This window comes from Nuphar pumila, chromosome 7 (assembly GCF_984573655.1).
Source record: "Nuphar pumila chromosome 7, dmNupPumi1.hap1.1, whole genome shotgun sequence".
NCBI lineage: Eukaryota > Viridiplantae > Streptophyta > Magnoliopsida > Nymphaeales > Nymphaeaceae > Nuphar > Nuphar pumila.
In genome coordinates this window covers 29,571,204-29,588,322 of record NC_143255.1, presented here as the reverse complement: position 1 = coordinate 29,588,322, position 17,119 = coordinate 29,571,204, and the positions used below count along the sequence as shown (strand labels likewise).

General features: G+C 38.4%; 1 protein-coding gene across 3 annotated transcripts; it reads right to left on the bottom strand.

Moving 5' to 3' along the window:
- Nucleotides 1–239: 239 nt before the first annotated feature.
- LOC149831703 (uncharacterized) lies at nucleotides 240–14,463 on the bottom strand. 3 transcript variants are annotated; one of them, XM_090014078.1, is made up of 13 exons: nucleotides 14,358–14,463; nucleotides 11,284–14,179; nucleotides 11,018–11,144; nucleotides 10,815–10,903; nucleotides 9,322–9,548; nucleotides 7,290–7,376; nucleotides 6,870–6,969; nucleotides 6,551–6,752; nucleotides 5,567–6,451; nucleotides 4,705–5,466; nucleotides 3,315–3,439; nucleotides 2,373–2,440; nucleotides 240–560 (listed from the first exon to the last, which is right to left on the bottom strand). In XM_090014078.1, exons 2-9 carry the CDS (start codon nucleotides 14,044–14,046, stop codon nucleotides 5,622–5,624), a joined length of 4,425 nt encoding a protein of 1,474 aa, XP_089870204.1. In that variant the 5' UTR covers nucleotides 14,047–14,179; nucleotides 14,358–14,463; the 3' UTR covers nucleotides 240–560; nucleotides 2,373–2,440; nucleotides 3,315–3,439; nucleotides 4,705–5,466; nucleotides 5,567–5,621. The 3 variants fall into 3 exon arrangements, with proteins under 3 accessions (XP_089870204.1, XP_089870205.1, XP_089870203.1); XM_090014079.1 differs by lacking the exon at nucleotides 240–560 and adding an exon at nucleotides 1,278–1,412; XM_090014077.1 differs by lacking the exon at nucleotides 240–560 and adding an exon at nucleotides 1,842–2,156.
- Nucleotides 14,464–17,119: the final 2,656 nt, after the last annotated feature.

Genomic DNA, 17,119 nt, shown 5'->3' with positions numbered 1-17,119 from the left:
TATAAATATCTTGATTTAAAAAAACCTTTTTACCCTATGCACATGTAAACTTCTATACACGTGAACTTCTAACTATTTTTTGCAGAACAATATTTCTTCTCATATATGTATCTCTTCGATTATATGTTAAAAACTTATGTCTTTATAGTCGTTCAAAAGCTAAAACACAAACCTATAATTTTTATGTTTTGAGTCAGAACCAAAGACCCCTCTAAAGTTTCTATTTTTTTAATTTCAAAACCAGAATATAAACATGTTCTGCACCCTCTAAGGTGGTGAATTTTTCTGTTCTAGGATATTTTCTAATTGCACCAAATATCATATATTGACAAAAAGTAACAACTGACTCAGCCAAGTTTGGTTGTAACCAAGTCATGCATTTTTTCCAACTCGGTTGGGGCCCAATCCTAGCCAACTCGAGCGAGTCACAAGTTGACTGACCAAGTTTGCCAACTATGCTTCAAAGACATGACATCACCCATGTGTGGATTTCCCTTTGGCCAGGGTTGCCATCCCTTTCTTGATGGTAGCATGTTTTTGGGAGAGGAAGATTGCTTTCACTGTAGGATAAGAGGAAATCAAGCAAACATGAGAAAATATAGCCTCATAACATAAAGTTTTTGTAAATCCCTCATCCAAGCACTTTCAAAAAGCCCATTTGGGGGCCCCATTACCTTGACAGCAAGAGTAAAGCTCACTGCACATTATAGCTAGGGCAGCAAATGGATTGGGTACGGGCCAGATCCTTTTTAATTTAGCCTTATGAGTGAGCTACACAGTTAGTTGAGTAAGAATCGGCTCTTGGATCATATGACTAGACATATGAGCAGATTTATATAAAACTTTAAAAAACAACGGATTAAAATTGTCATGTTTTAAAGCTTATAAAAAAATCATATTTTTTCTTTGAAAAAACACAATCAAACAGCCTATTCCTAACAAAATAGACCATGCTGAACACATCTATGAGGTTAGATCCGCATGGACAGTAGGAGAAACCAATTCACACTCATTCATCCATCTTAAAAGTTTAAAATTATCATTGAAAAAAACAAACTATAACAGAAAACCAACATCAAACATGCAGTACTCTCTCTCTCTCTCTCTCTCTCTCTCTCTCTCTCTCTCTCTCTCTCTCTCTCTCTCTCTCTCTCTCTCTCTCTCATATTGCACCTTCAAATGAAAATAAATAATACTTTCATCTAAAGATAAACATCAAAAAAGGTGTTAAAAATAAATTGAAGGTTATTATAAAGCTAATCAAATTCAGCCTATGAGCATCATGAACATCAACTCTAGACAGGTAACGATCTAGTCTACGAGTTCAGAGTCTCTGACCAAACTTGCATCCAAAACATGGGTCAGACCGAGAACCATAGTTACATAAAACTGTCATGCATTGGACTTGCCTGCTGCAATCAGTACAAAGGTTACAAACAAAAATGTACAATACAACAAAAACTGGCCAGTCTACGCAAAAGCAGCAAGAGAGAATTAGGCTGATCAGTTTAACAGGCCCGTGAACGCAGGCCCTTGCACAGCCCTATGGACCAAGTGGATTCAGGACAAGCGCAAGCATACAAGACAATGCACATAGATGATGTCAAGACATTAAACACAGTGCAATTAATATTGGTAGATATCATCATCTACTAGTGTAACGTAGACAAGCCAAAAGAATTGTTCCCATGATCCGCTCTAAAAAGGCCATGACATGAAATTCTCTAGTAACAAGTACTATGTAAATCAAATAACTGCGATCATCCTCTGTACAGAGCTGCATAGACAATGTACAATGATCTCCACAATAGGGTTCTAACACAACAATTTCTTCTCTAAGATTTGAAAAAGAAAATGACGTATTCATTAGAAAGAGCGTTCAAGAAGTATTGACATCATCTAGACTGTAGAGAACATGAAATAGACAAGACATTGAGAAGTTAGAATTACAACTGCAGGTAAACTGCAATTCTTTATTGATGCTTCCTCAAATGCTCAAAATTCTTCGTAACTTGCACATCAAAGAGTTGCTCAGCTGCAGCCACTGCAACCTTTTGTAATACAAGTTACAAAGTTTCTTAGCAACTTCTCCACAAAGTTGTATGTCCCGCCGCCACCACCCTATATAGCTCTATTTTACAAAACTAAACTGGCCGCTGCATCAAGAACCGAAAACTAGTGAACCAAAGACCCGGAATTCTAAATAGTAGATCAATGAGTTCTAAAAATCAATGTAAACCTTTGATTGCAGAAATCCTAAAATAGTGATATACTAGACATTTGGGACTACGAAATTCAATGCTGATATATGAAGGAATTGGTAAACTGAGTGAAGATTAACAGAAATAATTTCATATGAAAAACTATCTTACCGTGCATTGCAGCAACAGTGAGAGGTGACAAGATCTATGTGCAAAGGCATGAACTCTGAAGAAAGATCCTGCGAGACAAAAAGGTACAACTCAGTTATGTACTCATGTTGAACAGAACAATAAGGGAAATGACCTGACAAATTATCACATATCAAGACTTCTTAAGGTGTGAAACCTAGTGATGTAGTCTCATGAGTTCATAACAGAAAAGAGAACTAAGAAAGGACAAAACCAATTCTATGTGGAGAACCTAAGACGTCATCTAGAATTCCAGACCGTTCAATTAGACTCAACCTAATGTTGCATAATGAATTTTAAAGCTTGAATTCCCATCAATGGGAACCCACCCATCACAACCATTATGGTTAACCCCATGCATGGCAAACCACTCGTAACTGTCATTCACAATTTCCTCTCCTTTCATCCATTAGATGTAATCTGACTGAGCAATCTAAGTGATGTCATAGATGCACCACTCCAGAGTTGGTTGAATCTACGTGCATACTCAAGCTCACCCCTGTAGAAGAGAAAAAGTCAAAGCGTAACTGAAAAAGAGAGGGAGAGAGAGTCATGTACACACATCCACCAACTGTAGTCTCACTCGGAACCAGAAGAGTCGAAATTTCTGAGGCCATAGTGGCGTCATCAACTTACTAATATTACATGCAAGATAAGCGCAATTGAGTACAGCTTCATTTAACCGATCGGCTGATTTTATGAGCCAAGATAACTTTTTATTAAATTCAAAAATTGGCAACCCAAACTACACCAAAGGGATGCCCTAAAACAGTCACTCAACCAAAGGATCACAATATTACAAACATGATCTGCATTCAAACAGCCCACCCAAGGGGAAAAGAACAAAGTACCCATAGTGACATTAGCAAGTGTTTCACTAATCAGCTGTTCGAGGAATAAAGCAAATAAGAGGTGGCAAAATACCTTACACGGAGATAGCAAGCTGAAGCTTTAATGTAATATGAGAATAGGCCACCAAAGATACCTCTCTCACAACAAAGTAGCAACCTTACTTGATATGTTTAATGGTTGTCCCAGCCTTCAACATCCTGAAAATATTGTGATATTTCTGCTGGATTACAATGGAAAATTTGAAAAATATCCACATATTTACAAATTATCATAGATTTGGATTTATCATAACATAATTGTAACATTATCATGCAAACATCACAAGATTTTCTAAATATGTACATTAAAAAATAGTAAGCACATATCTACATCTCTTTTTTGTCAAAATTACCTAAGGTTTTCCAACGAATTTACTGAGAATTAACATGTTTCAATAAAAAACCCTGAAATCTTTCTTTGCCATAATTTTCCAGGGAACTTGCATTTGTGACATGGTCCCATACACTTATGAAAGGAATCCTTTAAGCAATGTATATCTGCTACCATTGCCATAAGAAACCAGAGATTAAGAGCAGATATGCTAGCCACATATTAGCAAAAAACCTAACAGGTCAAAGAATATGTGTGGCATGACAATCATGGCATAATATTTGCCCCATAGAGGAACATGCTTGCATTTCTTAAACAACCAAGACATGAGAAAATAACAAAAAGGATGCAGAATCATGCAGCTAATCAACAACTAACCACTTCATCAACCTGATGCATTTGTATACACAACCAACTCAAAAGACAATAATGAAGAACAAGGAAAAGCATAGCAGCCCAGATGTATCTTCTAACAAGGAAGATTCTGTCATGCAAATTGGTTAGACATGCGGTTGTGTGGAAAACAACAGCTAACTCATCATATGCACTTCAACAGTAAGCTGCTTGGGAACATCTTGACTTTGTTAGGTAAGCACAATCTACCAGTAAGATCAAAACAATCTCCAAAATGAAAGCAGATAACTGTGAAACAATATGCAACTTAATGTAAAAATTATTAATTCACATAAATTTGTATGCCAAGAAAGCTATGCAACTAAGTCTTAATAATAAATGGCATCTAAACAATCATCATTTAGAGTTGTATACTTGTATCATTCACATACAAAAGAATGAAAATATCAGGCTCAAAGAGTTAAACAGGAAGGTACCATTACAGCAAGAAAAAATACAGTAAGTGCACATTCAGAGTGGCAGAAGGGACGACCAAGAATACATGCCACTGAAACTCCAAATGCTTCATGTTTTGCATCTAAAATGTAATATAGTCATCAATTCAACATAACAATGACATTAACAAACGGAATGAACAACTGCGTAGATGTGCAAATAACATGAATCAAAAGAAGAAAAGCAAAGAGGGAAAAAACAGTGAAATGACAATATATACTTTTATAAAGGAAAGCATACCTACCGAAGAAAATTCAGTTGTGCTGCCATCAAGCATGTTGAAACTTTTCATTAAACAGCTGCTCTACAATCATATCACAAGAGATACTATGATCTTATAATGATCAAAGGCAGAGAATATTATGATGCACTGATGTGTAACTAGACGTGGAGAAAAAGAAAGTTATCCTCATTGAGTCGATCCGTATTCACAGTCCTAAGCAGGTCATGGACGTTAATGCTAGTCACATCCAAGTTGCTTTGTGGATATGCTACACAGGCTTGTTATCATCTGAAGCAACGTCACTGCAAGCACTCCTTAACAGAATTAGACACCGCAAATCCATTTATAATATTATTATATCATTTGTCTTTCCCACCTCTAAACCAGAAGATGCAGAACCCTCACTAGAAGTAGCATCTTTGCCTTTAACCAGATAAGAACTAGGAATGATAACTTCAGCGTGATTACACAAATCCACATTAACAGAGGGTGCCTCACAACTCTGAGGATTAGTGAGCTCCAAACCAACCTCCCCAGAAGTAGAGTGGGATACAGTCTCATCAGAAGCCAGTAAATTGGACTTGGCAGCAACTTCAGAATGTTCCATAATCACCTCTGAATCAGAGAGTGCAGAACCCTCAACAGAAGCATCTACATTGGGCTTCATAGTAGCATCTTCACCCTGAAAGCGATGAGAACCATTCACAGTGTCCTTGATGGAAATAGAAAGAGTGGCCTCAACAGGAGAGTCTTCAACATGTTGGAGATCATTAAGCTTCCTCTCTACATCAACAAGAAGAAAAACCAGAAGTTTAAATGAAAATACAATATAAATAGAATGAAAAACAATATTAATTTATTTAAATTATGGCATAATCTGCACCTGATTTTTCTGCCGTAGTATCACGACCATCAAAGCCATTTATAACATTATTATATCATTTGTCTTTCCCAGGGGATGCACCAGGATCGTGTGAAACACATGCAGCATGCTGAGAGTTGTGCATCTCCTCAATAGTGCATTCTGATACAGCATTATCAAAAGCAAGAAAATCAGATCCAACCGCAACTTCAGGGGGTTCAGTGACCACCTCCAAAGTGAAATCCCCATGAATAGAATTAACATTAGGCTCTGAAGTAGTGTCTTCACCACTAACCATACAAGAACTGTACACGGCATCCTCAGTGAAAGCATAAACATCAAGTTCAATAGGGGAACTCCCAACAGAATTGGCGTCATTGAGCTTCATGCTAATACCCTCAGAAATACATTGTAATATGGTATTACCATTTGCTAAGACAAAGGATGCTATAGTAGCTTCAGAAGGCTTTGTGACCACCTCTAAACCAGAAGATGCAGAACCCTCACTAGAAGGATTAGCACTAGGCTCTGAAGTAGCATGTTCGCCCTTAACCAGACAAGAACTAGCAATGATATCCTCAGTGTGATTGCACAAATCCACATTAACAGAGGGTGCCTCACAACTCTGAGGATTAGTGAGCTCCAAACCAACCTCCCCAGAAGTAGAGTGGGATACAGTCTCATCAGAAGCCAGTAAATTGGACTTGGCAGCAACTTCAGAATGTTCCATAATCACCTCTGAATCAGAGAGTGCAGAACCCTCAACAGAAGCATCTAAGTAAGGCTTCACAGTAGCATCTTCAACCTGAAAGCAATGAGAACCATTCACAGTGTCCTTGATGGAAATAGAAACAGTGGCCTCAACAGGAGAGTCCTCAACATGTTGGAGATCATCAAGCTTGCTCTCTACATCAACAACAAGAAAATCAGAAGTATAAACGACAATACAATATAAATAGAATGACAAATAATATCAATTTATTTAAATTACGGTATGATCTGCACCTGATTTTGCTGCCGTAGTATCATGACCAGGTAGTAGTTTCTGCAGTAATTCAGTCCCAGGGAAAACCATCAGGTTCATTCTCCTTATTTCTTTCCTATGAGATTCCTCCAGATTCTTAAAACCAAAAACCACAGTCCATGTATGCAGGAGTTCAGATATGGCTGGTATTACAAGCATCTCAACATTGAGAGAACAGAGAATCTGAAACATATGGGTGACATAATTAGTTATGTGCTTAAGCTAAACTTAAGAAAAACCTGCAGGATGTAAAAATATTCACTTAAATCAAGAAACTTTTATCAGATTTGTGCAACATACAGATTCTACAACAGTAATCAGTCGTCTGCACATCCCTTGACGCCGATATACATGACGAGTCCCAACCAGAGGCATCTCAGCTAGCCTGGTACCATGAATCCTATTATTTGTAGAGACAAATAGATTATTAATTATAAGAACATTCCTGGATATAATTATAAAAAATATTGAAAATAAATATATAATAAAAAACACAGCGTTATGAGCTCAAAGTCCTTACAAGCAAAAGGTGATAAGAAGAAAAATAGGTCAGATAGCAGGAAAAAAAAGAAGAGAAAACTAAACATGGCAAGCATCAATGTTATTTTCATATAAATCCTTCAACACCATTAAGCATGATGATGATCAACCAAAAAGTTTGAAAGCAGCAAGTATGGAAACACTTAGAAAAACAAGAAAATATTAATAACAGAAATATACCTGATGGATGCCACAGATATTACTTCATCACCCCTCTCGAGCAATAACGTATAAAAGCCAGAATAGTTTACTCGGTTAAAGTTTGATCTACCAAAAAAATCAAATAAATAAGGCACTATTATCAACAGCAAATGCAAGCAAGGGAAGATTGGTTCATATAAACAATGTGATTTAGCAGACAAGCTGAGAGAAAAAGTATAATTTGTGCAATATCTTATAAATACTTGGAAAATCAAGAAAACCGATCATAAACACAAGACTTCTGATAGATTAGATAATAGGCACATGTTAAAACTTAAAAGAAACATAAAGAACCACCTATCCTCAATCCTTGTTTATCTAAAGGAACTGCCTTAGCTTGTAAATCATAACGCAAGAGACTCGTTCGTTGGTCTGCTCTTATCTACACACCGGGAAACATAAAATAATTATATGAAACCCTAACACTCTAATAATTTATACGAATTCATTCAAATTGGACTTCGGGAGGAAAAAAAAGAGATGTTTGCAGCATTCCTTGCCTCAACTTGATAAGAATATTCTCCCTCTCAGAAGACCAACCCAATAATTCTTTGAGTTTTTTTTATATTTACAAGGAGAAACCACCCCCAGGATCAAAGACTTAGTCGTGCTGGCTCTGCCTGCCGTACTTATGATCATTGTCCTAGCAGCGTAAAACTCCGTGAGCTTACCGCTTGCCCCCAGGGAGTTGCCACCCTTCAACTTGCGTAAGAGTGACGCCCATGAGAATTGAACCTAGACCACCTGCCTAGCCTAAGTCCCATCTCACTACGCCAAACCCCTTTAGGGCCACTAATTCTTTGAGTTGCAACCACAAAATAAATAAAGTATCAGCACAAAATCAAGAAACAAATTATGGGAAAGAAAACATTAATCATGACTCATATTTCATACCCACTAAAAACAGAAGTCTTTAAAGGCAACATAAAGTTAAGAAAAGTCTAAAAGATTGTATCGAATTAAACCACATGCTCCACCACTTGGGAAGGCCCCTGTCAATTCCTTTGAGTTTCGGTCTTGTGACCGTACTCCCCAGGGGGAGTGTTTCACATGTTAGCTGGGCCCCTGATCCACCTAGACCAAGGGTAAACACTCATCATTTATGACATGGACTACCAGGGTATCTAATCTTGTTCACTCCCCATGCTTTCGCACCCCAGCGTCGGTAGGATGCAGAGACACATAGTCAGGACCCCTATGTTGTACTTCGCCCCAATGAGAGACCATCACCTGCACTATACCAAGGCATAGGGCCTTCTACCATTAACACACAGTCAGAGCATTGCGGACTCTTCAAAGAATCCCGACCCAATTTGGGCAAATTCATCAATTTGTAATAGATCTGTAGCTCATGGGAGGGTTGTTGAAAAATCTCATGTAAGGCTCCAAAAATAACCTATTCCTCCCACATAAACATTAAAAGAGGGAAAGTGAAAAGGCATATAACAGCAGATTTCCTTGAATAGGAAATGAACAAAAGCAGAAAAGGAAAAACCGTGGCAACAAGATTGGACCTGCAAACCTGCAAGCTTATTTTGCTCACAAACTTCTGCAGAACTAAAAGAACGGACTGCAGAAAAAGCATATGTGAAGAATTGCAAACCACTACATACCCACATCTTTCCTTTTTGTTTTTTGTATGTTTGAGTGTGTGTTCATGTGTATAGAGATGCAGAGATACAATAATCCCAGGGAAGTAAACTGCAGGCAATGTGGCTAACCTCACTTTGCACCAGGCATCACTCAGAAAGTTGTGGAGAAGACCTCACGAAGGTGTTAAAAAACTATAAAATATGAATACTAACAACCCTCTCCCTATACTCCTCAATCCTCATGTTTTAGGGTATGTTCACTTGAAAAACAAGTAAACTACTCCAATATTATTCACATAAAGTGGCTTAGGCATTATGTTTTCATATGGAGAAATTATACAATTATTATCATCTATATGATTTAGCCAGCTAAAAATCGTGTACTCTAGAATTTCCAACTGAGATGCGCAACTACTTACCTACGATTGTAAACAATATTATGTATCAAATTAGCACTTGTCCGCTGGTCAACTATAGGCATAAAGCACTCATCCATAATGCTCAATGCGACAGCAACCTTGGAATTGCACTCAGCTTTCTTAGCAAGCTCAGAGTGGGGCACACTACCACGTTGGACAAGGGTCCAGGAAAATTCACCATCCAAATCATGTTTGGTGCCCAGAAGATCTCTTAGATGTTCAAATAGCTGCAAAAAACAAGCACAAACATTAGTCTCGTGCAAGGACAATTTATGAAACAGTATAAAATATTATGGCAACTCATATACATAACAACAATAGAGAGCACAGTGCCTCAGGAGACAAACTAGGTGGAGTTTTAACAAAAACAGCATCAATAAGGATAAAAATTATGCCCGCGCAGCTCAAAAGGAGGGAAGCAATCCATTTCACATAATTTTTCACATAATAGCTAATAAAATTCCCATTTAAACACAAGTCTTAAACACAATGCCAAAAGAGAAAATTTATGGAAGGAGTTAAGAGATATGGACAGATTTACCCATATGCCAAGCTACATGGAGAGAGACAATCATTTCTAAGCATGCTTTTCTTCCTAGACATAAATAGATGGGTTAAAGTCAGACCTAGGGGAAGTCCTGGTCAGGTTCAAGGGTTATTCTTAGCTATCCAGCCCTCCCATATTCATGCTGATTGGACCAGCAAACTTTTATGTCTGTTGCTGTCAACTCTAGATCCTCTCTCCCATTTCTTTGAGGAGGAAAGAAAATGGTTTGTGGCGTACTTTAGGGTAGAAGCAAACTATCAATTTCTTCAATTCAACTCAGAAGAATTTGTGATATCTTTAGTTTCTATTAAGTGTGACTATATCAATCACAGATTACAACAATGTGTTGAACTTGAAAAGATAAAATGCACAACCTGCATTTCTGTCAACCACTTTGTTATAAGAGAACCACGCATATCCAGCTAAATATGCACTTCATTTCAAACATTAAATGAGAGCTCATTCACAATGTCAGTTGTTTCTGTCATTTTGTTGAATCATTCATAAAACACCCAAACTCTCATTCCCCAATCCAACAGATTAGACAACACTGCCCGCCAGCACCTAACTCTAGCTCCAGGAAAGGTTCTTGCGCTTTCTACCTTTATGGAGTTCTGAAAGCAGACTAGCAGATATTGTTTCTGTGGAGTTGGGAAATAAAGCCCTTCCCAAGACCATTCAACTATCTACACAACGTGACAACAGTATACCATGAGTGATTTAATACAACAGTATACCATGAGTGCTAGAATACTAACATATTTGCATCAATAGCTAGAACATTATAATCATGTTGCCATTTAAGGATTATCTAAATCGAATAATTCACCTGTCCACTAGAATATGGACATCACATCACCCTTATAGACAAACAAATTGAAAATCTATCAAGCTAATCAAACACCTGAGACATTCAAAAAATTAACTAAGAACAGAAAATTTGCACCTTTCTACAGTCATTCCCACAAAAGGAAGATGAGTGACCATTGGAATCAACAGCTGAAATATCCTTTTCTTTAACACAGTCACAGTGATCTATAAAAGTAATCCAAAGGCATTAGTTCAGCAGCACAAACTAAGCATATCAAATATCATACTATTCATGAAAAATATTATTCAAAGAAACAATAACATATTGAAAAAACGCACATTTTGCTTCACACTGTAAGCATGTCTCCATCGGATTTATAGTAGCACTACCATCAGCAGAATCACCAGATCCTCCACAAAATCTACATGAACAGTGTGGACAGTGCCAAATGCCAGAAGGAAGTGTCTGAAATAAAGAAAAGTTGAGAACAAACATTAGTCAAAAAATATGTTGCTTATCGCTGTGCTGTTCTCATCTACAACAAGCTTAAACTCCAAACAATCAATTAAATTTACACGGAAATCACTTCAAGAGTATGCAATACCTGCAATCCCAAACAACTTAGGTGAAAAGTCGATGGACAGCTGTCACAACAAATTAGGTTGCCACCATCTCCACATATTCCACAGGTATCATCATTTTGGTCACTTTCATCTGTTTGCACTATATACATTCCACACCGTTCAGATTTTTCTTGTGCATTCCAGGCCTGCAGTTGACACTTCAAAAGAGACAACCCTGACTCAACAAAAATATTCTGGTAAGGCTTACATAACTTGCTACCTGCATGGATCTCAAATTTTGTTACTGAAAGAGTTTTGCCACAACAATTACAAACAATGCCGTCCCGTGTAATGTGTCCCTCCATCATCACCCTTGTGTGCTTTTTATTCCAATATTTTGCCTTCCCATTCAACTGCACAATGCCTGAATCGATCAACCATGCAAGGATAGTTTGCATTCCTAAATAAGGCACAAGATCAGGATCAGAACTGGGATTTTCCCCTTTACTTGAGCTACGAACCATCAAGGTACAATTCCTCTTCCCTTTCTTCTTTTTTCCTTGCAGAGTTTCAGATGCACGTGTCAAGGAAGAACGATGCTTCACACTGCTAGGAAGCTTCTTATCCGGAGTATTAACCAAAACATGTGACTCATGAGCTAAATCTGCTGCCACTTTTTGCTGGTTTAAACCATTCCGATTAACTCCCTTCAACTTTATAGCAGAGACACCATTTTTCCCTGTTATTCCCTTTGTTCCAATGTTACTCAACAACCTCGTATCACAGGAACTGGTTTTCTTGCCACTTGGATCAGCACCTGTGCTTTCTTTAGATTGCTTCTTCTTTAGGAAACGCACAACTGTAGATCCCTTCACAACCTTTTGTCCCTTATCAACAGCCACTTTCTTGTTAGATTGAATACCATCAGCATTCTTTCTCACCTTTTTTATACTTCCAACCTTGATCTTCCCCTTCTTCTGCGAGCTGTCCGCAACATTCTTCCTTTTCCGTATCAATATGCTAAGTTCCTCCTCTGAAAAACTAGAAAACAAAGACTGCAACATACTAAGTTTCTGGAGACTATCAATTGAATGTGCAGAATGAGAATCAGAAGTGATTTGTACACAAGATGCATTGTTTTCTGTGCCATGTACGTTCTCGGGATGCTTTCCTAGCAGCTTTTTGTCATCTAACTTTGTTGCAATAGACAAATTTCCCTCTTTAACTACAGCATCAAGTTGTTTCTTAAGTGCATGATATGCATTTGGAATAGACCAATAAGTCGAACCTGATGGAGAAACATAAACAAAATCTTCATAATCCCTATCCCTTCTTGGCCTCTGCTCAATCTTCCAACCTGCACTCAAAAGCATGCCCATCACCTTTTCTCTCACTAGCTGCTTCTGTTCTGACTTACCAAGTTTCTGCAGATTCTCAGTTACATTCTCTTTATCTATTACTGAAGTCCTAGTGTTGTGTGAAACAGAAGCCCCAGTAAAGACATCCTTATTTTCTTTGCCTCTAACTTGTGTACGTGCTACAGTACCCACATCATCCTCACTTTTTGACCTTGATTTCAAACGAACTTCTTCCATTGTGTTTGCCTTGTGAGCAATATATGCACATGAATCCTTTCTCAGACCCCCAACTTTCTTTTTCGGGGTTGTGGAATTCATAGAAGAGGAACCTGGCTTGACACAATCCAAACCTATTGATGAAGGGCATAACCTTTCCTTTCTACTGGCAAACGTTTCATATAATGGAGTACTACGTACACTTGAAACAGTTGACTCGTTCTTCTTTATTCTTTCCTTGAACTCCTTATGACCATTTGCAGCCTCTGGCGTGCCCAGATTATTCTCTTCCTGGTGTCTCTTCATCCTCACGACATCACTCTTTACTCGCAAATTAACCTCACTTGACATCTTAATCTTTTTCTCGGCCAAGACAGCCGCAGCTCGGCGATGCCCATTAAACTCCACGATGAACCCATTGCTGTTAGAACTGTACTCATTGCCATTAGACGGCAATGCTTTCTTAACTTTATGTTGCAAGTCCGATCCCACCCACAGACCTTGCTGCTGTTTGCTCTTCCCCACCATTGGTTCCTCCTTCTTTGAATGGCAGCCGACCACATTGTCACCTGACGCTTGAACCACTCTTGTTTCGGACCGCTCTTGACTGCACAAAGTGGAAACCTCACTCCTACTGTCAGCAGCGTTTTCATCACGGCCAACAAGAGAGGATACAGGAATTCTTCTCCCATCAACTGATCTATCATCAACGGCGGTATCTTCGTTACCAGTTTTCTTATCCATAGAATTCTCCTTACAAACTTCATCACCACCTCCAGGATTATCTTCGCAAGCCTCCGGATAGGCACCTCTAATTTTTTTCCTATCAACAGAATTATCAATAGAATCTTCATCTCCATCACCTCTTCTTCTCTTCCTATCAACATCTTCTTCCTTCCGATTGTCCGCACATGAATCTCTACCAACAAAAATCCTATTGTCATCGTTTCCCTTAACCGGAGAATCCGCGATCCTCCTATCAACAGAATCAAGACTGTTTCTGCCAATTAGGCTAATACCCGACCCCCCCAAATCCTCATCAGACTCACTATCGCTCAATATCAATCTCCGGTGCTTCTTCACCGGAACCGGTCTCGAATCCTTCACTCTCCCCCCGCCCTTCTCCGAAGCTGCCCCAATCACCGGACCTTCCTTCTCCGAAACTTGGCCATTAGACAAAGCCCCTCCCCGGAACAACCTTCCATCCTTCGTTTTAACCCCTTCCTCCATCTCGTCAGCCACGCAAAACAACACGAATTCCCCAACTTCACCAATCTATCCGCCACCGAAACCCCATCCAGAAATCCACAAAACCGAACCACGGAATATGAAAAACTCGTTCAAACAAACACTAAATCCTTTCCTGCAAATTGCCCACAAATTCAAACAAGCCCCCACATTAGACCCCCAAAAAGAAAAAAAAAAACGTTCAGAAAAAAACCAAAAACGTAAAACAGAAACCATCAGAACCCTGATTGTGAAGAAAACTCGAACACCCACAAACGAAAACCGACGAAATATCAAGAGAGAGAGGGACTCACCCCTCCAGATTCTCGATCCCGGGTGGATTTCTAGAGCACGGATACGAAGTTGGCAGATTTTTCGATTGCTCAAATTGCCGGAAAATAGAGAGAGGGAGTTTTCTTTCTTCCCTTCTTGTTGTAGGAAGAGTCCTGGCCGTCCGATTCGAGCAGGACTCTTCGGGATGAGAGAGAGAGAGAGGGGGGGGGGGGGCTAGCCCTTTCCCTTTTCCTTTTCCTTTCCCTTTCCCTTTCCCTCTCCCTCCATTCGCGTCAACCCATGAAAAGCGGGTTCCGTTTTTCCTGTGGGCCGACCCTAACCTTGTGGGACCATGCAAGGCCCTTGTCCCCGTATGGATCTTTGATCCGATGCGATCTAAGATCTTAGGGTTCGTCAGATCCGATCAAAGATCCGAGTATCTAAGGTCTGATCTGATAAAGGATCCAAGTATCTGAGATCCGATATCCTTGGTCCGGATCTCACATCTTTCCCCCTTTCCCTTTTTGTCTTGCAAAGAAAGGATCTTAGATCCAAGGTAAACGTAGCCTTGGATCTAAGATCCAACATTTAATAGACCGCTGATCTTAGCATGGGGCCCTGCCACATCAGTATCCTACACTTGACATGGGTCCCACATTATATCCGAGTTTGAATTTAGACATCCGAAGCAATGTTGTCAGTATCTGCATCGGCCCTTAATCATTTGGCCAACGATTCAGTTGTATCTGTCGATACCGATACTCAAGGGAATCAATCTGTATCGGTCAAAAAATAATAAAATAATATTACATGTCAATCAGAACGTAACATATTTTAAAACATAATATTTAAAATATTAAAAAATAAATTTTAATATTTTTACATTTATTAAAAAATAACTGATTATGCGTATTCAAACTCCCCCACGTGAGTCATCTCATATGATTTGGAGTCATGATTAATTTAAAATCGACTTTATGATTAATTTAAAATCACGTGAGATTCACTCAAATCGCTTTCCTGTTTTCCTTCGGTATCATAAAACACACACACACACACAGTATGTTTCCCTTTTTAAGCTTTTGGTGTATGGTTAGTGCAAATGACATTGATGGAAGGAAATAAAATGGTAAACCGACCAGGGATGAAGGTGAATATCAAAACCCCCACGAGGATGAAGGCGGAGATGGACTTACCCTATCGAGTCCTCGATCTCTGTTAATGAAATTATTAATATACATTTATATATTATAAAATCCTTATATATATATATATATATATATATATATATATTCCTAACCCTAAACACTTCTTCTTATTTTCTTCTTAATCATCTTAAAATAGGAAATAAAGTTATTTTGAGACGGGGATGGAGATGGGGAATTTGAAACCGGGATGGAAGGCAAAATTTGGAGATGGGGTGGGCTTCCGCCCCGGTCCACTTGCCATCCCTAGATCTCATGAGAGGTTACCAAACATGAAGAATATCCTTTTTACTATGAATCATAGTACATGCACAAATGTGAATATCCATGACACTCAAATGCACGAGTTTAAAATTGGACCTTTGTATTTGGTGACCTTTCTTTGTAGTTATGCCTTGAGCTCCCTTCGACAACTAGGTTTTTGCCATTGGGCCATGTCTCAAAGGCCATATTGCCATCTCTCTCTCCCAAAAAGCGACGGCCTTTCTTTTACTAATAAACATGTTACTTAATCAGCTTCCCACGGAACGATACAAATCAAATGCAAGAATATCATCTAATGGGAGTTTTTTGATAGGTAAACTCCTCACCTTCCCCATCTCTAATTCGTGGATTTTACATTTTTACTTGTTATTATACTTATATTATTATTACTTATTTTAGCTAAAGTCAAGGAAAAAAACCTCATCACTGACCACACATAGGTCCCCTATGCCCACTCAGCTAGCTTCAACCTTGAAGCAAGAGATATCTCCTATGTGTTTTTGAACTTTGATCATCACATGTTAAGTGACAGATCATAGTTTTCCCTAACAAGAGGAAGCCCTTGTGGGTTATTCTTACTTTTTTAGATATAATGGTCTAGGGTAATCGGAATGTGTAAAGTAAACTAGTATGCACTGAAATTTTCATAGATTTTTTTTATTTTTCTAAAATTTGATCATACAGATGTGATTTTGATGCTTGGTTTTATAGAAATAGATCATCCTATTATGATGTATAAGAAGGATCTTTTAAGGCTTGAAAATCAATGGCTAAGAATTTTTGTAAATATTCAAGCATGCAACTTTGCTTGATTCGATTATGATGATCCAATAGTCAATTTCAAGCAAATGGACCATGACAAATGCATGTACAGGATTAGATTTGTAAAAAAAACTTATGAAAATCATGGTCGATACTAGTTTACATATTCTAGTTTCCCTAATGGTCTAAATGAAAATGTATATTAATTTTGTTTGAATAGTAACATTTAAAAAAAGCAATAGCTGATGGAACTCCCCTCCCCCATGCAGCTGAACATTCAAAACTTTGCAGCGCTTCTGGGCCAACATGAAGAATCTTGGTTTTACTGAACTCCCTAATGGGACTTGTCTTATGGACTTTCGACCTATTGCCCTTTGCAACGTACTTTATAAGATCATTCTCAAGATTATTGTAATTAAATGTGGGGTATGCTTACCCATATCATTTCTCATAATCAAGGTGCTTTCTTGCAGGGCTGAACCACCCAAGAGTATTCTATCGTCCCATGAAATGCTTGACTCTCTCACTACGTATTGTATCCCTTATGTGTGTCTCAAGCTTGATATGATCTA

Bases quoted from the DNA above. Each gene is read 5' to 3' on its own strand.
- LOC149831703 (XM_090014078.1), bottom strand. From the start codon at position 14,046: ATGGAGGAAGGGGTTAAAACGAAGGATGGAAGGTTGTTCCGGGGAGGG. The intron at 11,145-11,283 runs GTATTGCATACT...TCTTTATTTCAG, and splicing joins TAAGTTGTTTGGGATTGCAG to ACACTTCCTTCTGGCATTTG. The intron at 6,452-6,550 runs GTGCAGATCATA...TTGTTGATGTAG, and splicing joins TACTACGGCAGCAAAATCAG to AGAGCAAGCTTGATGATCTC.